The sequence below is a fragment of the Eufriesea mexicana genome, unplaced genomic scaffold, assembly GCF_001483705.2.
Source record: "Eufriesea mexicana isolate 0111107269 unplaced genomic scaffold, ASM148370v2 scaffold294, whole genome shotgun sequence".
In the NCBI taxonomy this organism is placed as follows: Eukaryota; Metazoa; Arthropoda; class Insecta; order Hymenoptera; family Apidae; genus Eufriesea; species Eufriesea mexicana.
The window spans coordinates 1,700,697-1,722,628 of NW_016908489.1; the positions used below are offsets into that span (position 1 = coordinate 1,700,697).

Below are 21,932 nucleotides of genomic sequence, written 5' to 3' on the forward strand. Positions count from 1 at the left end.
GGGAACTCTTGGCAATTCTTGGGAACTATGGAGAACTCTTGCCAATTCCTAGGAACTCTAGGAAACTCTTGGAATCTCTTGGCAATTCTTGGGAATTCCTGGCAATTCTTAGAAATTCTTGGGAACTCTTAGTAAAGTTAAATCGGACTTCCCACTCGAATTTTCCTCGAATTCCCCTCGGAGGATTAGAAAATAGAATCTCATCGAATCCCGTTCTCCATGTACTCCGACGAAATTACTATTCGCGTCGTGATTAAGGCGAATTCTAAATAGTATATAATTCCTGGCAATTCCTAGCAATTCTCAGCAATTCTTAGGAGCTCCTGGGAACTTTTGACAATTCTTAGCAATTCTTGGGAACTCTGTTGAAACTCTTGGTAAAATTGAATCGCACTTGCCACTCCAATCTTCCTCGAATTTTCCTCGGAGGATTAAACCTATTAAACCTATCAAACCTAAACAACCTTTTTCAAATCTTTAATTAAAACTTCTACGTTCATTGTAATCAGTTACACCTCTCGACTTCTCTATACTCCTCTTAACAATAAAACTACCAAAGAATCAACATCTTTCCTTTCGAACTCTTTACCTTTGCAATTGCTGACAGTAAACAGCTGCTTTTGGCAAAATTAACCCTTTGCACTCGAGAGGTGAGCTTCAGTCCCTATTTCATAAAATTTGGAACATCGATATTAATTAATATATCAAATTTAATGTAATGTAATAGTGTGCGAAGTATCGAAGTCAAATAATTCTAAATTCTATCATTATTTATTTATTCACTGCTCCAAAAAGTATCGTCATTACTTTAGTAGAGAATCTTTGATTTTCTACTCTTCTTTAGCCAGAAAATCGTTGAGTGCAAAGGGTTAATATGCATTTTCATTCGAATCATACTCAAGTACTTGTTATAAATCTACAGTCCTGATATTAATCTATGTATCATGAATTTTTCGATATCTTTTAATTCCGCTTACCACCATCACCAGTCACTCGACCCGACGTGCTAGGTCCAGTTCTAATCGAAGAATTTCGACATCCTCGCGAGCCTAACGGCACAAGACCGCCGAAGGATTCGCGAAAGCGCGGATCCTTTTTACTGTGAACCTTCGGGCGAGATTAAACGCGAAACAGTTGTTAAAAAGTCGTCGGCTGGCTGGACACAGTCGGTTGCTCGTTTAACAGTACACGAAACATTCTGTGCTAATTGCGGTTTCGGTCGAGGCAATTTGCGTCGCGGGGAACGATCCGATTGGTCGCGATCTCGTTTCGATCACGAACGCGTGCGATCGGTCGCGGATAACGAGAGCCGTGGCAAAAAGAAAAGGCAGGGAAAAAGGAGAGAAAAAGCACGCCGCTGGTTTATCGCGATTCACGGACTCGCCGGTCAGAAGGGAGTTCGGAAAGCATTCCGCGTGTAATTCCCCTCTGCTCGATTACAGCCGGTCAAGACGAAAACCGGCGGCGACCTCGTGAATTAATAACGCCGCGAAATGAGAAAGTAATGGCCTGTGTCGGCCGTTGCCGCGATAGCGATCCGCAGTTTCGATCGGTGATCTCGCGAAACCGGTAGCCTTTGCTTAACTTTCCATTTTTCTCCGTGTCTCCCATCGCGCTGCGCTCTTCTCTCCCAGCTTATCCTCGCTCCGTTCCCCGATTCTCTATCCAATTTCCAAGAAATCCCGGCAAAAATATCGTCACGGGTCCAAATGGATCCCTGGGTTCCAAATACATGCCCGGTGATATTCGAAGCTGTGTAAATCATAGAACAATATATCGCGGTTCCAGCCGCTTTCTATTAATAATCCTCGTGCAACTGCGTCGAAGTCGGTCAATAAAATCGATCGTTCGGGCCAATTCTGGATCGATCGTTTCCGCGTACTATCGGCTACCGAATATAGCTCGCAATTCCACGGAACCGAGAGACATTTTCCGAATTTTTCCTCGCTCGATATCGTTATCGAGTCCTCGGGGATAATTCGAGACACGTCTGGAGTGCGTGAATCGGCGAACGAGGGGAAGAGTTGTTACATCGGGTCCGGATAATTAAGTTCGTAATCCTGGTCGTTCCGTGGGCCTTATCTCGTCCACGGCGTCCCTTTGTGGCCGTTAATTGGCCAGTCGCTTAATATTCGATAGCCTTGCGAGTTTTCTCGTGGAAAAGCCGCGGTAACGAAGCTCTGCAGCGTGGAGGAACGATAACCGATTCAGCGTAATCGTCTGGTTTTATCTGCAACTGGTACGACGAGAGAGAGAGAGAGAGTGGAGTGGCTAATCAGCGGTGCCTACGATAATTGGTCCACGGGTCGCAATCGTCGCCGTGGTGAGCTCGTACGCGAGCTACGCGGCCGTGTGTTTGCTCGCGATCCGCACACGAACGCTGGCAAGTGGACGGGATTTGTCGCGTGGTGATATGTCGGAGCGCCTCAGGAAGTTGCCGGGGTATACTTCGTTCGTTATCACGGAACGCACGCCGGCAGGCCGCGGTATCTCGGTGAAACACGCGGTTTGTTGATAATTGCCGGGACTAACAATGCCGCTGCCACTTGTTGCTGATGCTTTCCTCCCCTGGGAATCTCTTCGGCCGGCTGCCTCGCTGCGATCGATTACGGCTGAACATGGGACAGGACGGGTCGCTTGGTCTCGGTATCGGGGCAGTTTTCATGTACCCGAATGGGGGGTCCTTGTTCCTACCCAACCCCGATAAAACCAAACAATTTGGATGGAAAATGGTATCTGTTTCGCGATTAAGTTAAATAAGTGGGGATCTGACTTAATGACGGCGGTTATTAAAGCTTGATATTAAGGCTGTTTTCATGTATCGAAATCGAGTATGCTGTGCGAGCTGTTTGATCTTATCGAGGTTGGGATATGACAATTTCGATGGAGAATGGTATCTGTTTCGCGATTGAGTCAAATAAGTGGATCTGATTTAATAACGGTGGATTTTATTGCTTGGTATTAGGGCAGTTTTCATGTACCGAAATTGAGTTCCTGAACTATTCAACTTCGTCAAGTTTGGAATATTGGAATAATTTGATAAAAGGTGTTATTTGTTTCGCGGTTAAATTAAATATGTAAATCTGATTTAATACGGTACCTTTGAAGCTTCGTATTAGGGCTGTTTTCAAGTATCTTAATGTTTGAACTGTTCAACTTTGTCAAGTTTGGGATGTTAGGACAATTTGGATGGAAAATGGTATCCGTTTTGCAATTTAATGACGGTGGCTTTTAAAGCTTGATATTAAGGCTGTTTTCATGTATCGAAATCGAGTATGTTGTGCAAGCTGTTTGATCTTATCGAGGTTTGGATATTAGGACAATTTCGATAGAGAATGGTATCTGTTTCGCGATTAAGTGGATCTGATTTAATAACGATGGATTTTATTGCTTGGTATTAGGGCAGTTTTCATGTACCGATATTGAGTTCCTGAACTATTCAACTTCGCCAAGTTTGGGATATTAGAATAATTTGATAAAAAGTGTTATTTGTTTCGCGGTTAAATTAAATATGTACATCTGATTTAATACAAGTGCTTTTGAAGCTTCGTATTAGAGCTGCTTTCATGTATCTTAATGTTTGAACTGTTCAACTTTGTCAAGTTTGGGATGTTAGGACAATTTGGATGGAAAATGGTATCCGTTTTGCAATTTAATGACGGTGGCTTTTAAAGCTTGATATTAAGGCTGTTTTCATGTATCGAAATCGAGTATGTTGTGCAAGCTGTTTGATCTTATCGAGGTTTGGATATTAGGACAATTTCGATGGAGAATGGTATCTGTTTCGCGATTAAGTGGATCTGATTTAGTAACGATGGATTTTATTGCTTGGTATTAGGGCAGTTTTCATGTACCGACATTGAGTTCCTGAACTATTCAACTTCGCCAAGTTTGGGATATTAGAATAATTTGATAAAAAGTGTTATTTGTTTCGCGGTTAAATTAAATATGTACATCTGATTTAATACAAGTGCTTTTGAAGCTTCGTATTAGGGCTGCTTTCATGTATCTTAATGTTTGAACTGTTCAACTTTATCAAGTTTGGGATGTTAGGATAATTTGGATGGAAAATGGTATCTGTTTTGCAAGTAAGTTAAATAAGTGGATCTGACTTTATGACGGTGGCTTGGTATTAGGGCTGTTTCCATGTATCTAAATCGAGTTCCTGTTTGAGCTGTTTAATTTTATCCAGTTTGGCATATTAAGATCATTTGGGTAGAAAACGGTATCTGTTATATAGTTAAGTTAATTAAATGTACGTGACTTAATTGTAATGGCACCTGAAGCTTGATATTAGGGCAGTTTTTATGTACCGAAATGAAATTCGTTATTTGATTTATTTAGCTTGATCGAGTTTGCGATATTAGTACAATTTATGTGGAAAACGGTATCTTTTCTACAGATAAATTGATTAAATGGACGTGCCTTAATTATAGTGGCCCCCGAAGCCTGATCTTAGGGTAGTTCTCATGTACATAAATTGAATTTTCCGTTTAATTTATTTAACTTTATCAAGCTTCGGATATTAGGATTATTTAAATCGAAAATGATACCTGTTTCGTATTCAATTTGAACAAATGGATCTGACTTAATAACAATATCGTCTGAAGCTCGATATTAGGGTAGTTTTCAAGTGCAGAAATTGAATTTATCGTTTAATCTCTTTAACTTTACCGAGTTTGGAGTACCAGAACAATCTAGATAAAATGTCTGTTATACAACTGTATAACAAGTTGATCAAATATTTAGTTTAAGCATGTTTAGGGCAGTTTCCACGTGCTAGAACGATCTAATCGCTAAGTATTCGCTTCCACCGAGTTTGGAATATGAATTCATAGTTTAAATAGCACCGCGTTCCTTCTTCGATTTCCTCGTTGACATAATTGCGTCGCGATCGATTAACACCGACATAACGAAACGAGGTCTAGTATCGCTCGGTTTTCACGGACTCGAGGTGTGCTAGGACAATTCAGGAACGCTGTATTTTCCCTCGATTGAATGGATTAAACCAACATGACTGGAGGACGATAATTACGAAGTTCGTTATTACAGTGATCCCGATACACGGAGATAGGCGTAATTTATATTGTACTTAAAATTTACATCGAATGGTATCTTTTCCTTTCATTAAGTCAGTCGATCCAATATCGCTGATGATAGGTTACCGAAATTTTTATTTAAATTTTCCACCCCGAACCGTACGAGACACCTCGTTGCCCGTACATAAAATATTGGAACTCCATTAATTCCGTTGCCCTGCAATTTAAGAATCCACGGATTTTCTCACACATCCATGACAAATCGGGACTCTGTCCCACAGTCGTTATCCCGGCCCGCAAATCACAGTGTTCCCCGCATTTCCGCCAGCAGTTGCGTCCATTTAGCTGATTTAACGCAGCCCGACACCGATCATTACAGAAATTAATAACACGTCACAGGGATTCGTACTTTCGCCGATTAGACGTTAATTATTAAGCATAACACGCTGGTCGGCTGTCCTTATCGTGCCGAGACACGCGGTTTCGCGATAATCAACAATGTCGCCAGTGCTCGTTAACATGGCCGTCATTATCGAGTCGCCATTCGAGCCAAGGGCCACTCTTCGTACCGCAACGCTCTTATCTATGACGTTGGTCGCAAGGATTATATCGTGGTCCTGGGTTTTTTTTTCTCTTCCCTTTTTTCCACGCGAGACCACCGTGCAATCTGTGTTAAACGAGATAACCCGTGGTCACGGTTTTACAGATCCCTCGACTTCCGTGGAAAAATTACCGGTCTCCCGACCCTGGGCGAATAAAACGGAGCAAAACGACGCGATCACGATTTTCCTCTTCGTCCCCGGACGAATTGCCAGGCCGGCCCACGACACACAGGTCCCTTCGGGGTACCTAATCCGACGTCCGATCTCCTCTTTCGAGAACCTGACGATCACCGCGCTCCGATGGTTCGCCATACAAGAGGCGTGGCTGGAAAGACCATCGGGATGACGACGTAGCAGCGCAAACAAATCGTCGTCGAGATAGATAAGCTTTATCTGACTACCGGATAACCCTGGTCAGCCCTTTCGGGGAAAACCGCACGCTGCTCGTGTGTCGTGGCTTCCCAACCAGGCAGGATGTGTACTGCGCGTTCGAGAGAAGAAGGCACGGCGTGTTTACATCCTCGCGTCTGTTTAACGCCATTGACACTCTTATGATCGCGAATAGCAATTGATCGAAGATGGTGAGGAAGATCATCGATCACCCTTTGTAATCGAGGGAGTATTAGCGGAGTTCGTCAGTCGTGAGAATGTGAACACGCGGTGTGTCGTAGATTTAAGGTTAAAGGCACAGTGTGCACGTATTCAGCGAAATAGTCGTTTTAATAATACAATTATAGTCCAATATCTGGAACCATGGTACAAAATGGAGGTCAACCCATTTCGTCCAATCGGGGCGAAGAATAACGCGCAACTGAGCCGCTAAGTGTGTAAAACGAGTAAACGGTTGACACTTTACAGCTCTGAAATGTTTATATCGGTTTCATGATAGGGTTCCAAACGTCGGAGACACCCTAACTCTTTGGGGCACAGTGGGATTGAAAGTGTCCCACCTTTTTGATGCACCGTAATGCATGGTGGGACATTTTTATAGTCCCACCTCGAAATATTGCAATAGCTGCGTGCGCATAGGTTTGTATCTCGTCTTATTTTCGTAAAGCAGTTGGTAACATCTTCGACAAACGTTATAAACCTATTCGCTCGTGTTGACAACATTCGACATGTCAGTATTCTGCATTCTATGTGCCACAGAAATCCTGTGCAAAGAGTTACGACAAAGTGACAATGTATAACGTTGGCTTTCAACACTGTGCCTTCTTTCCTCGAACGCACAGTATATGGAAGTTACGGAACCGTACCGTAATCGTTGCATTATTCCTTTCCTCGCGAGCCACCGGAATAATATCTAATAATATCGAAGAGGAACCAGGTTTCGTCCTATTTTTACGGATCTCCAGAGATTTGCTGCTCTCGTCAGAGGGATATTCCCTTGGCGAGTATTTTTATCGCATCGACCCTCGTTCCGCTCGAATTCACCGTCTTTCCAGGGGTAGATGGAACAGTTTCGGGGTTGGTTCCCCTCTTTCGGTGCTTGGCCACGTCTTCGAGGAGCAACAGGTGTACGAGGGTCACGCGCACGCTAAACAGAGCAACGGTGCACCATGTGTTTCATTAATTAGCGCGATCGACAGTTCGCAACTTGATTAACCGTCCTGCTTCTTTGTCTCGGTTCGATGATCAGCGTGGGTAGCCGGCTGAACGACCAAAGTCGATTGCCACGATTACGCCGCCATTTTTCGTGGCAGATATTATCGGTGTTAGAAAATAACTAGCTTATTGTTGATATATATATAAATATTTATTACTTTCTTCTATGCAATTTTTACACGTGGTTCTTGGCAAAGGAGAGGGACTACCGCGAAGCTGTCAATAAATTTTTATTGACGGAAACCAAAAATGGACGCTGTTGCTCTTTCATTTCTCCAACAGGACATAATACGAATGTGTTATATACTTGACAATAGTATAGTATAGTAAGTGAATAGTAAAATACTCAGGGTAGTTTAAGTTTTGGGAATTTACGTGTTTATTAAGATAGAAATGACAATAGACCTCTGCCAATGCCATCGTTGATGACTTATTTCGTCAGCAGGTGTATTTAATAATATTTAATAATATTTAGTGTTACCAATGCCTCGATTTAGTTCAGTCCGGTGAAAATGAACCCGTGCAACTTTCCAAATGCAAAGAAACAGTGGTTACGACACCCTTGTCGTTTTTGATGTCTTAATTAGCTGGGTCGGGCTAGAGGGAAGTGTCAATTAGGAGCACGAACGATCGAAGCGGCCCCCGGCGCGAAAACTGTTATGGCAAAAACTGGAAAAAACGAGGGACAAACGTAAAAACGGAGTGTAACCGTTTTCTCGCGTGCGAGGCAATGCTATGCGTTCTCTGGCTGTGATTGGTACCTTTGTCATCCACGTGATCCGACGTGGAGCCGTGATCCTCGTGAACATCCGTGAAATCGAGTCCAAAGAGTCCTCTCCTCTCCTCGAATGAGTGTCAATTAAATCCTGAACTCACTCTAAATAACTTCCAAATGGAACAACTTAGTACACCGACATCGGTATATAGGTAGTTGACAGAATGTAGCATATTTCAGCCAAAAATTGGAAACAGGATCAGAAAATTGACTAACTTTTGTGTTGAAAAGACTGGCAAGACTAGGATACCCATATCTACGTCGAATTTTGAATTGACCTTGAGCTTAGGAAGGTTAGACGAAGAAAAATAGCAAAGGGGCTGTCAATTCTCTGTATTCGTAGATAGATATTAACCCCCTACACTGGAAGGCTTTTCCTTCCTCGCTTATATTTTTATAAGCTTTATTAAAAAACATATTCTATTTATCAATGTTACGCTTGTATCAAAGAAAAATTACTATAAGAACGATTTCGTTTCCTGTTGCCTGCCAAGCATTGCCTAAATCCCGTAACGTGTGTTTAAATAAATTATACATAATTCGAATCGCGAAATAAAAATAGGCGTACGCAATCGTGCTTCCATCTAGGTATAAGTCATCGAAGAATTTTGTAATTAAAAAGCACACACGTGTGTAGATTTCGAGAACGAAAAATTACGAACCCTTCATTTTGCCAGATTTCCACAGTCCCAGTATTAATATATGTCATAATACTATATAATATAAATAAATGCAACACGCCCATCGTTGACTCATTGCTCTCGAATTTCTTCATAGAATCACGTGGAAAAACGTGAAATTAATTTTTACCTTTCTTTTCACTTTCTATCAAACCGATTTCACACCCCGTTTCGTGCTCATATGGCAGCTCTCTGCGCGTGGGAAGTAATTTTAAATAATTTCGCGCTATTGTGTTCGAGCCAAATTTTTAGCCAGGTACAGTATAATACGAGTAAACGTTATGCGATCATGATTGACACGTCTCTCTCGTATTTCTTCGTAGAACACCGCGGAAATAAATTGGCAGAGAAGGTGGGATTTTAAAAAATCGAGTGTCGGAGTGGCGTATGCGTAGCGTGGCAACGAAACGAGAGAGTGGAAGATTTTGGAACCGAGCTGCACACACAGGCTAGTAGTTTGTTCAGGACAGCTGCCGCAGTTGTTTGGCTGCTGAGTATATTCCAGAGTCGCCGTGGAAAGAGGGATAAGCCAGAAGACGTTGCCAGCACGTGCCCCGTGTCCGTTAAAACTCATCTACAAACTCACTTCGTCGTGTTCCACGTGGAGGAGAGGAGAGAAAAAAATTACGACCCCATAAGCGGCCGTCCTAGCAACTCGATCGTTTTTTAATTCCCTTTCTGGGGAAGAAATGAGAGGGGCAGAGGGGGAGGGGGAGTGTCGTGACGTTGCGTGCATTTCCGGGAAAATTTCACGGCAACCAGACCTTCGGTCGCCTAATTTTCTCTTTCTAATTATGCGACACCGCGTTTATCAGAATTTGTTTTTACATTTCGGAGAAATTATCGAGAGTATGAAGATTAGGTGTGCTTTGTTTTAAAGTTATCAGAATTTGTTTTTACATTTCGGAGAAATTATCGAGAATATGATGATTAGGTGTGCTTTGTTTTATAAAATGATTCCGATTTTTATTATGTATTTTTGGAAAAATTTCACGTCAATCAGATCTTTGTCCTTGATTAATTTCCTTCTCCTAATTATGGGACACCGTGTGTATTAAAATTTGTTTTTATATTTCTGAGGAATTATTGAGATTATGAAAATTAGGTGTATCTCCTTTTATAAAATGATTTCGATTTTTGTTATGTACTTTTGGGAAAATTTCAGGTTAACAAGACCTTCGTTCTCGCCTAATTTGCTTCTCCTAATTATGCGATACAGCAGTTATTAGAATTTGTTTTTACATTTCGGAGAAATTATCGAGAGTATGAAGATTAGGTGTGCTTTGTTTTATAAAATGATTCCGATTTTTATTATGTATTTTTGGAAAATTTTCACGTCAATCAGATCTTTGTCCTTGATTAATTTTCTTCTCCTAATTATGGGACACCGTGTGTATTAAAATTTGTTTTTATATTTCTGAGGAATTATTGAGATTATGAAAATTAGGTGTATCTCCTTTTATAAAATGATTTCGATTTTTGTTATGTACTTTTGGGAAAATTTTAGGTTAACAAGACCTTCGTTCTCGCCTGATTTTCTTCTCCTAATTATGGGACACCGCAGTTATTAGAATTTGTCTTTATATTTCTGAGAAATTATTGAGACTATGCAAATTGCGTGCTTTGTTTTATAAAATGATTCCGATTTTTATAATGTATTTTTATTATGCATTTTTGGGAAAATTTCACGTCACTCAGACCTTTGTCTTTGATTAATTTTCTACTCCTAATTATGGGACACCGTGTTTATCAAAATTTGTTTTTATATTTCTGAGGAATTATTGAAATTATGAAAATTAGGTGTACCTCCTTTTATAAAATGATTTCTATTTTTGTTATGTACTTTTGGGAAAATTTCAGGTTAACAAGACCTTCGTTCTCGCCTAATTTGCTTCTCCTAATTATGGGACACCGCAGTTATTAGAATTTGTTTTTAGATTTTTGAGGAATTATGGAGATTATAAAAATTAGGTGTGCCTCCATTTATAAAATGATTTCGATTTTTATTATGTATGTATTTTTGGGAAAAATTTCATGTCATTTAGACCTTCGTCCTCGCCTAATTTTCTTCTCCTAATTATACGACACCGCACTTCTCCATACTTGTCTTTATATTTCTGAGGAATTATTGAGTTCACGAAGATTAGGTGTGCCTTCTTTTATAAACTAATTTCAATTTTTATTATGTATTTCTAGAAATATTTCACGCCAATCAGACCTTCGTTCTCGCCTAATTTCCTTCGCCTAATTACGCCTTTGTATTTACATTTCTAGGAAATTATTGAGTCTATGAGGATTAGGTGTGCCTCCTTTTATAAGATAATTCCCATTTTTATCGTGCATTTCCGGGAAAAAAAATTTCACATCAACCGCACTTACGTTCGCCTAATTTCGTTCTAATTACTCCAAACCGCGTTTATCAACCTACGATACTACGTGTTTCCTGGTTTTTACGTTCCTAAGAAATTATTGAGTCTATGAACATTAGACATAGCTCCTTTTACCGAATGACTCCCATTTTTATGTAAATATTACCGAGTAGAAGGTACATCCTGCAAACTATATTTTTTCAAATAAGGCTGATTGAAACAAATACGTGACTTCTTCCATAAAACTCTTTCCATAGCTGCATATACTTATCAAGTTATAAATACATCGGACAGACAATATTTCGTAACATTTTTTAAAACAAAACTCGGAAGAAATAATCGTAAAATCAAAGAAGATGGCGAAAATACTTGTACCTAGAATTATACCTAGACTAGGGATAAATCGGGGGGTCCGAGGAGATGACAACGCTTGAAAACGTTGGAAATAAAGGAACGTAATAAAGTTGGGACAATAAAAATGTGAACGATCGAGACGATCGCGCGACGAAGTAGGGTAAATTTGCAATTAAAATCGTTGCACTTCGCGGCGACAAAGGCTGCTTTCGCCATCGTTGCACGGTCATCGGGGAAAAATGCACGTCGCCCTGGAATAGCAAATGGCCGAGGGCGGTTATTAAATTCGCGGTGTCCGAAGCGAGAGATTGTGGATGGAAGCGGAGCAGATCACGAGTGAACTTTCTATCGCGGATAATTAGCGAATGGCGAACTTTCAGAAGCGACTAACCCGGAATAACGCTGTATCGCTCTCTTTCGTCGTCGAATTTGCTCGTCATTCCACGATGGGATCCTCTCGGATCAGCCGTTTCGAAAGTGCCGACACTGCTGGCTAGCCAGAACGATGGCCGAACGGCCCACGGTGAACTGGGCAGAGAGAGGTGTCTTTTCCATTAAAATATTCACGAAGCTCGTTCATGCATATTCGAGGACCTAATCCTACATATGGACAGCTCCTAATCGCGCTTAATTCCGAAGAAAATTCAAGAGGCAGGCTAAAAGGTGGTAGTAAATTCGTTTTACCGTCCAGGGGAATCCTGGAAGACCAGAGCGGATCTCTGGCATGGAAATGCGCCCTTTCGAGTCGATTAAGATTATCGTACGAAAGAAATATTCTCCGTGGAACGCGCGGTATCGATAGGCCAGGGTAGAGACCCAGCCGCAAATAACACGAGCTATGCAAATTTATGTTGAACGAGCCGGGTCAAGTGTCAGCTGGGTCGCGGGTCATTAGCCATTTGCATTTCCATTCGATTAAGCAATGCTCATCGCGGATAGCTTGGCTTCGATATCGAACTCCGTATCGAATTTTCTTGCGTGACGATAAAAAACCCAAGGGAGAGAGATAAAGGAACCATTCGCACCTGCACCTTATACGTCCCTGGACTCGCGAATAATTTTTCCGGATCGCAGGTTCGAGTCGGGAGCTTTGTCCTGTCTAGAGGTGTGAGAGACTATCAGAAACAGCAGATAGCATTGTTGGTTCTTCGATAACTACGTATTGACATCTACCAGGTGTCAAACTAGCCTGGAAAGTTCGATCAAGAGCAATTGGACAGGTATAAATTTGTTCCCCATGAGGTTGGACAGTTTCTAACACTGCCAGAAATTATCACGATGAGATAGATAGAGTCCGTTTACCACGTTCCCTTTTCTCATCTTTGATGAGTATCTGTCAGGTGTCAAACTAGGTTGAAGAGTTCTACTACGAGCAATTGGACAGATATAAAACTGACCTCCGTGAGTTTGGGCAATTCCTATCGTCGCAAGAAATTATCAAAAAGAGGTATACAGAGTCCATTTACGTTCTTCTGATTCATTCTCTCTTCTTATCTTTAATGGGTATCTACCAAGCCTCAAACTAGGTTGAAAAGTTCTACCAAAAGCAATTTGACAGATATAAAACTGATCTCCATGAGATTGAACAATTCCTATCGTCACAAGAAATTATCAAGAAGAGGTAGACAGAGTCCATTTAGGTTACTATGATTCATTCACTCTTGTCATCTTTAGTGGGTATCTACCAAGTCTCAGACTAGGTTGAAAAACTCTACTAGAGTAATTGGACAGGTATGGAGCTAGCCTCCAAGAGGTTAAACAGTTCCTATCTTGCCAAGAAATTGGCAAAAATCCATCTAGACCGAAGTCACCTACGTTGTTCCAGCCAAGAAGTCCCTAGCGCCTTGACAGTTTACTGCTTGACTCCCGTTCTTCCGTTAACCGATGAATCGGCATTATTCGCGAGCGCGATGCTTGACAAACAAGTGGGATCGTAAATCCTACGAAAATGGCGACATCGATAACCATTATTCGAGGACTGACGAGCAACGAGTCTCGATAATTTTGGCAGCGTGATAGCAGATGCATCCTCGGCCCGTGGCCCGTTTGGAGCAGCTCACAGGCTAGCAGCCATTGCATCAGATACGATTAGTCGCACGAAAGGAAACGTAATGTCCACATGTTCCACTTGTAGCGTAATTACGGCCCGCGGCTCTCTTGCGTACGGGGTGGAACAGTAAAGGCACCGGTTCGAAAGGTTTCGTGCGAGAAAGTAGTAGTTACGCGCGCAACCTCCGTCGCTTAGGATTATCCAGGAAAAACGAGACGAAGCTCCGTTTATTCGGACGAACACCTCCGCAGTTCCTTCGTTTCTAGGTCACCTGGACTAGGTCTTCTCACGGTGGCTAAAAGTCCCTGGATCTCTGCTCATCCGAGAAAGTTAGGTCCAAAGAACTTTCCTCTGGATCTACAATAGATCCCCTTGGATCAGAAGTCAGCAAGCTTTTAAGGACGTTTGACTTGAGTCAAATGTTTAATTTCAGTGGTAACGGATTATTCTATTATTTCGAGTAGGGATTCATTAACACGCTCACTGTTGTCACAAGTCTCGTTGACCAGAAAAGAACGAGGGGATGATGCTGAACAGTAGTCACATTCTTTCTCTGTGCTACTCGATTGGATAGAACAGTATGAATTTAGAAAATCACGTACTTATTCTTCAGATAGACAAGTGTACACTGACGTGTCTTACAGCGTGATCGACGCGAAAGCAAAAGACTACAAAGGACTCTACCTGGGAGCCAGGAATAGATGTCTAACAATCCTGAGATAACGTAATTCATCATTGAATTCACACGAACGCGTTAGTATCTCGTATATCGAAGTCCTGTATTGCCTACCTCTGCTGTAGATCGGAATAAACACCTTCGATGGAACTAACCTACCGCACGGAGCTCAGAAGATGACTCTAGACACGTCTGCTTCCTTCCCAAAGTCTGCGCAAGCTTGAATCCTCTCGACACCCTCGGACCTCAGCCAATGAGAGGAACACACGTGTCCCATTATCCATGATCTCATTAACGACCACCGAAATATCCAAGCGATCCAACTCGCATTCCTAACCGAGCAGTTGGACGATTCGACGCGAGCCAAAAGTCTGACCGGGGAATCTCGCTAGGAATTTCGCGAAATTCGAATGGCCGACTCGGGGAAACGGGGACCGAAAATTCCTCGATCACGGAGGTCCTCGATCCTCGCCGGCTGACAGGAGATAAATCTGCGGGCTCGGGATCGACTCCATCGCGATCCACGGAATCCGAGGGGGCATCGGGCATTTACGGGCAGGGCTCGTCGTGCTCGATCATACACGGCATTCGCAACGAGCCAGCCACAGGCGTCGTTCCTGCAAATGTGGTCCGATTGATATTCCAGCCACGAGACAAGCGTTGCGCCGTGGCACGTGGGTTTTCAATTCGACTCCTCCGGGAGCCGGCGGCGGCGTTCCGTTCTTTCGATCCTTCCAACCGGACGATCCTTCTTCTCCCTCGATTACACCTTCGGCTCGCTCCCGTACCCCGCGTCACGATGAATAATTCCGTATCATGGCTGCTACACTTTGCACCCGTGCCACGGGTGCCCCTATCGGACGGGCATTTCGCGGGAAGCCAGGGAATCGTGATTTTTCGAAGGAATTCCTCCATGGTGTCGATTGAATTATACATGGACGACGATGCTTCTTGTTCGCTTCGATTTGGAACATCTTCATCCCCGATCTCTCCGATGTCGTAGACATCGAGACTCCGATGTCTGTTTTTTGGAAGTGGTGAACTCTGGCAAGACGCGAGTTACTGTAAAATACCGGTGTTAAAATACCGTCCAAACGAAAAGTCTACTGTCAGTCCCCAGGGACTGACGTAGCAGTCGACATGTTAATGCCCAAATTGAAATATTGCAGGCGATAATGAGAAATAACGTCGATTCGGTTTTTCTTGCTTAGCACGATAGCCTTAGGACCACTTTCCACTTAACTCACTAGCGCCACCGCGGCTCGTATCTACGGTATATGGAAATATCGTAAGTTTCGTTATATCCTCGGATTATTTCGTAATTCTACCGACGTAATCTCGGAATTTTCTTGTTATTAACATCGTTTTAAATATTTCTGTTTAACCTGTATATTCTAGTTTGAAAAATTCAGAAGGAACGACTTTATAGCTCATTTTAAAGTAAAATAATGCCATTAAAATGGGGAAGACTCGAGCAGTTGGATTAATTTTGTTAATCTACGATGCACGTGGAACATATTCTTAGTCCTTTACACTGGATGATCTTTTTGTTACAGAAGATCAACAATTCGGAGACATTTTAACACTAACACTTAGAATTATTTTATTTCAACATTCCATCGTCACATTATTTTAAATTTGATATATTAATTAACATCGATCTTCGGAATTCGATTAAATGACTACTTAGGGTCCCCTCTCGAGGGTTAATCTTCAATTTGACAAACTAATTAACACGGATCTTGGGAATTCGGTTAAACAACAACTGAACTTGTCCTCCGTAGTACAAAGAGTTAACCCTTTAACTCGACGTCTTTTCATTCTTCACTTACTGAACAAGAAAACGGAAAATAAGTAGCTCGAATTACCAAAATTCAAAATCTAAATCACAACTATGCTTGATAGCCACATTTAACATAATCGGTAAACAAAATTCTTTAAAATAAGTAAATCGAGGAACTGTCCCGTGAAGTAAATTTGAAGGAAAATACTTGAAATAGTATGATAGTTTATCGGGCAGAAAATTGTAAAATAATTCGAAGTGCAAAGGGTTAATGATATTCCGGATTTATTATTTGTATCGCGTGTCAAATTCGCCGGAGCCATTTAAGGAGCAGCGAGCGGAGTTCTCTAGCGAGTAGCTGCTCGAAACGACGAGAGCGTCGATACTTTGTACGTTTGTAACCGCGCGCCGGTATGCAAATTTCCGCTCGCACGTGTTCGTGCGTGGCCGTACGCACACGCACGCGGCCGCGTGTGCCTGTGCGCGTAGAGACAAAGGTGCTTATGGGTTACGGGAGACTTACCGTGCGTGCACGCCATACATACTTAATGGACTTTCGGCGGTACGCCGTTGGAAGAGCTTATAGCCATGCAAATCCAGCTGTGCAGATATCCCCGCGTTCCCCAAGGAAACACGATTTTTATCGTGCCTCGCCAGCCTAAGTTCCTTCACGCCGCGACTAGCGTTGCTTTCGTCTACAGCCAGCCCATTCTTCCTCTTCGTCTTCTTTTCCCTCTTCTCCTCCATCTTCTTCCATGTCTCTCTATGAGGAGGATCTCGAGGAATAATCGGATTTATTGTCCCGGAAACTGGTTTTCGAAGATTCGTCGGTAGGAGGGACGTACACAGTCGCGCACTCTGGCGGCTATTTTCCGTTTATCAGAAACGGAAGAGACGTAAGGCAGCGGGTTCGATAAGATACGGGCTTATGGCTGCCACGAAAACAAAAGCAGCGGTCTGGTAGCATGACTTGTGTGGACAAAAGGACGCGTGTCTAGTGCAATTGCCACGAGAGATTCGATGACTATAGTCTTCCGATGCCTCATCCCCCCTTTGGTTACATTCGCTGACTATGAATTCGCACTTTCGCTCTCTCCACCTGTGAACCTAATTAAAACTAAGCGCAAGAACGAGAGAATCTTAATCACAATAGGCTACAATTAACTGCGACCTTGGATCCACGATGGGCGACGATGAGAGACACTTTATATTATGTGGAATCGAGGTTTCGATTAGGTTTCACGAATTTTTATAGGCTTCACGGAGCTTTTGTTGTGGGTAAAAGGAGAATTGCTTTACGGAACTGTATCGATATTTCATATCGATATTTCACGAGTCGTTACGTAAGCTTGAGACTGATCGTTAATCTGCTAATTAGCGATCGAGAAATCATGTCTCGAGTGCAAGGGATTAATAGTATAATATCCCATTCGTATACATAATGTATTACACACGAGTGAAATACTGCGTTAGGAAGCTATTTGAAAAGCAGACTGTGTGTTACATCTTGCGAAGAGACAGTAGTTTTAAATAACCATTTTTTAGTTTTTCATTGAAAATTCCGTATTCGATGTTTGCATTCTTAGTCTGATTTTTCTTTTTGAAGATAGCTCTTCTAGTTATTCGAGTTGTGACGCGTTGAATTGGAATAATTGATGCAACAGGTACCTTCGAACTTAGATTCTTGGTTCGGTGGGAGTCCATGCTTTTGGTCCGGAGAACCCCGATGGGACATAAAAGGAGTCTTTTGTTTCTCATCCGACCACACATGCGCAAAGACAATAGTGCGATCAAGATAATTCGTATTAACATTTTAACCTCACTTTTCCATTTTATTTTTAAACGTAAAATAAAATAACGGCGAAGAGAATTCGTATTAACATTTCCACCTATTCTCAATTTATCGATGGGAGTCCGTGTTTTTGGTCCTGAGGACCCCGATGGAATATGAAAGGAGTCTTTTATTTCTCATTCCGCCATACGCGTCCAAAGACAATAGTGCAATCAGGATAATTCGTATTAATATTTTAACCTCACTTTTCCAATTTATTTTTGGGTGTAAAATAATCCTGATTAATAACGAAGTAAACTGCAACGAAAAGAATTCGTATTAACATTTTCACCTATTTTCAGTTTATCGATGGGAGTCCATGTTTTTGGTCCGGAGGACCCCGGTGGAACATAAAAGTAGTCTTTTATTTCTCATTCCACAACACGCGTCCAAAAACAATAGTGCAATCAGGATAATTCGTGTTAACATTTTAACCTCACTTTTCCATTTTATTTTTAAACGTAAAATAAAATAACGGCGAAGAGAATTAGTATTAACATTACCACCTATTCTCAATTTATCGATGTGAGTCCATGTTTTTAGTCCAAAGGACCCCGGTGGGACATAAAAATAGTCTTTTGTTTCTCATCCGAGCACACATGCCCAAAGACAATAGTGCAATCAGTGCATAATTCGTGTTAACATTATAACCTCGCTTTTCCATTTTATTCTTGAATGTAAAATAACGACGATTAATAACAGAGTACAGTGCAACGAAGAGAATTCATATCAGCATCTTAACCTCACTTTTCCAATCTATCTTTGCATATCAAATAACGCTAATTATGAAGAAAGTAAAGCGCAACGAAGAGAATTCGTATCGCCATTTTAACCTCGCTTTTCCAATTTATCTCTGCACGTAAAATAACCCCGTAGAATAAAAAAGTAAAGCACGACGAAGGCGAAGTGTTAAACGTCGGCCTGCGCGGAATGTCGGTCTGAAATGGTTAAAATGGAGATGGTTAAAATGGAGACGGCTAGATCCGGGACAAAGAGTAGTCTCGCGAAGCGTATTCGGCGATCGCGCCATAAGGCGTACGCTGCGCGCGGCATAGAGCAAGCGTACCTACAACGACGATGCACCTGCACCTGCCCGCCAGTTGCACCCCTCTTTACGACGATGCTATCTAGGATGGTGTGCATGCCCCCTCGCCTGCGTTCGCTTTCGCTGCTCCTGCCGCCGCCGCCGCCGCGACACCTGACGCGGCTCTCTCTTCTGCACGCGCGCCACTGCGCGTGTGCACGCCGCTTTGTGAGAAGTACCATTAACCTGGCTTCTCACACATCCACCGGTCCCGACTCTTCTTCGTCTGCCTGCTCGTCTGTCTCTCCCTCTTCCCTCGTCTCGGCAACGGTTTACCACCTACCGATATTTTCATACGCAATTTCATACGCCACTCGCGTGGGTCTATGCCAGCGATTTTCCAGGGCGGTTTGGGGTCGAGAAAATGGACGAAATTGTTCGGGTCAGGGGTTTGATCGAGATGGAGAATTTTGAACGTATCGTGAAGGTGGTAGGCTGGCATGTGATTTTTAGCAGTCGTCTAGGAGGTGATCTTAAAGTTGTCTTTTGGGAATAGAAGATTGTAGGTATAGCGTAGGTAAAATTGGGTTTTGTAAGGGAATGTTGGTATCATGTGAAGTAGTTGATAGAACTAGTGGAAAGAAGTTACTAGATTGGAAATCTAGCTGTTTTCCTTATAAACCAGTGAAATTTGTAGTAAAGTATGTAAACTGTGATTGAAGGTTGTTTGCTTCTATATTATTAGTCTCAAGGAACTGTGAAAATTATTTAGGCTATTATTGTGTCACCCTATATATCCCAAACTATATCTTAAAACATCGACGAGTATACGAATTAAATGGAATCCTGTCTCTAGGAAGCCCAAAGTTAACAACGTTTCGAATCTTCCTAAACCAATCAGAGGTATACACTGCTCATATCATGGTGTTAATCTCCAAAAGCACTTGTCATTTCGTCGAATTAATTAAAATCCTAGTTCTTCAGTGCCTACCCAATCTCCAGACTACTCAAAATTAAAAAGAATTCCGAATCTTTCTCCATTAACTACTTTCCGAAATTTCCAAACGAATCAGAGGCATATATGCTAGTTTCGAGACTAACACCTTTGAGTGTAAGTTAAATGCGAATTCTCGAGTACCATATCTCCAAGAGACTCACGGTAGAAAAACATCCCATATCTTTTCCTATTATAAAATAGATTTCGAATTTCCCGGAATTTCCGATCGAACGAAGAGGCGTCGAAAATCGAACGGCTTAACATGAGCGCATCCTCACGTTGCAGATATACCGGCACAAGTGCCGCCGTTAACACCTGGGACCAACAAGAAGATGACCGAGGCCCTGGAGGCCTCTTTTGCCTCCTGGGAGAAGGAACGAGTCCGCCTCAACATAACCAAAGGTGAGTGTAGCCTTTTTCCACCTTCTCTTCGTATTTCTTGCGGAAAATCCTCTTTCTTTCTTTCCTCCCTCCTTGCTCCCCCTTTTACCCCTCTTCCTTACTCACGTTCCATGGCGTACAGGTTTCTCAGCGACTTCTAATTACAGGATCATTCCCTCACCAAGTACCGCGATTCTATTCGCCAGTTTTGACATTTTCACCCTAACCCTAAGCCTGCTTATGCGATTTCTCTTGCCCCATATCGTGCAGCCTGTAAATTCCAAGTGATCGATCCATTTTCCACTTTCTTTATTCCATAGGTGCCTTTAGAAATCGAAAGAGTGATTCGGTGCATAGAAAGGCCAGACCAAGGTTTCCACCTTTGATCTCGTTAAGAACCTATTAGAAGCTGCTTATGCGATTCCTTCTATCTTATATCGCCCATGTCTTGTAAATTCCAAGTGGTCGATCCATTTTTCACTCTCTTGGATCTATCTCTCAGAGATACCTCAGGAAATCGGAAGTGATTCAGTGCCTAGAGAGACCAGACCAAGGTTCTCACCTTTGATCTCGTTAAGAACCTATTACAGGCACCTTGAACGTATCGTTAAGCCAGCTGGGATTTATCGGATCTGTCGATCACTAGATCTGTTTATCGATCTTTATTAAGACATTTGAAACGCGTCTATCCAGAGCGAGGAGCGTCGCGCTTATTATTAATCGATCTGCCCAGTTTTTGCCACGCTTTGTGACATTCGCGTTTTTCCATTCCAGTGTTGTTCTTGACAGTATAATCAGACGAGATTTTAATCGTCGTAATAACACTCGAGATTAGCTTGATCTTTCAGGCCAAGTGTTTTCTGCGTCTGATATTCCTCCGCTGAGGAACAAGCTTCTTCTTCGTGATAAGGATCCCTCGGATCGCGAAATTGTTCGAGGAAAAACAGCGTATCGATGGCGATCAATCGCGATCTAGAAATCGATAGATTGAAAACACCAGCGATAGATAGATAGATAGATCGACTTTCGATCGTGGGATCCACCACGCCGATGATTAGTGTTTCGCGATTATTGTCGCCACTCTAGAAATCGCATGGACACGACACCAGTACTGTACCACTCGATCAATTGTGAATGATCCAAAGATCAATACATTGACAAGCCCAGCGATAGATAGATAAATAGATCGACTTTCGATCGTGAGATCCATCACACCGATGATCAGGATTTCACGATTACTCTCATCACTCTAGAAATCGCATGGACACGACACCAGTACTGTACCACTCGATCAATTGTGAATGATCCAAAGATCAATACATTGACAAGCCCAGCGATAGATAGATAAATAGATGGAACTTCGATCGTGGAGTCCACCAGGCCGATGGTGGAAATTAGTATTTCGCGATTATAGTTGCCACTCTAGAAATCGCATAGACACGACACCAGTGCTGTACTATTCGGTCAATGGTGAATGATCCAAAGATCAATACATTGACAAGCCCAGCGATAGATAGATAAATAGATCGACTTTCGACCGTGAGATCCATCACACCGATGATCAGGATTTCATGATTACTCTCGTCACTCTAGAAAGCGCATAGACACGACACCAGTACTGTACCACTTGATCAATTGTGAATGATCCAAAGATCAATACATTGACAAGCCCAGCGATAGATAGATAAATAGATCGACTTTCGATCGTGGAATCCACCACGTCGATGGTGGAAATTAGTATTTCGCGATTATAGTCGCTACTCTAG

The 21,932-nt window shown here is 42.3% G+C and overlaps 1 protein-coding gene across 2 annotated transcripts in view; it reads left to right on the forward strand.

Moving 5' to 3' along the window:
- The window catches only part of pnt (ETS transcription factor pointed), a 173,110-nt gene that overhangs the window by 119,940 nt on the left and 31,238 nt on the right, over nucleotides 1-21,932 (forward strand). For both annotated transcript variants that reach the window (XM_017912022.1, XM_017912023.1), the window contains exon 4: nucleotides 20,071-20,187. In XM_017912022.1, the coding sequence (XP_017767511.1) occupies nucleotides 20,071-20,187 (117 nt within the window). The remainder of the gene's footprint in view (nucleotides 1-20,070; nucleotides 20,188-21,932) is intronic.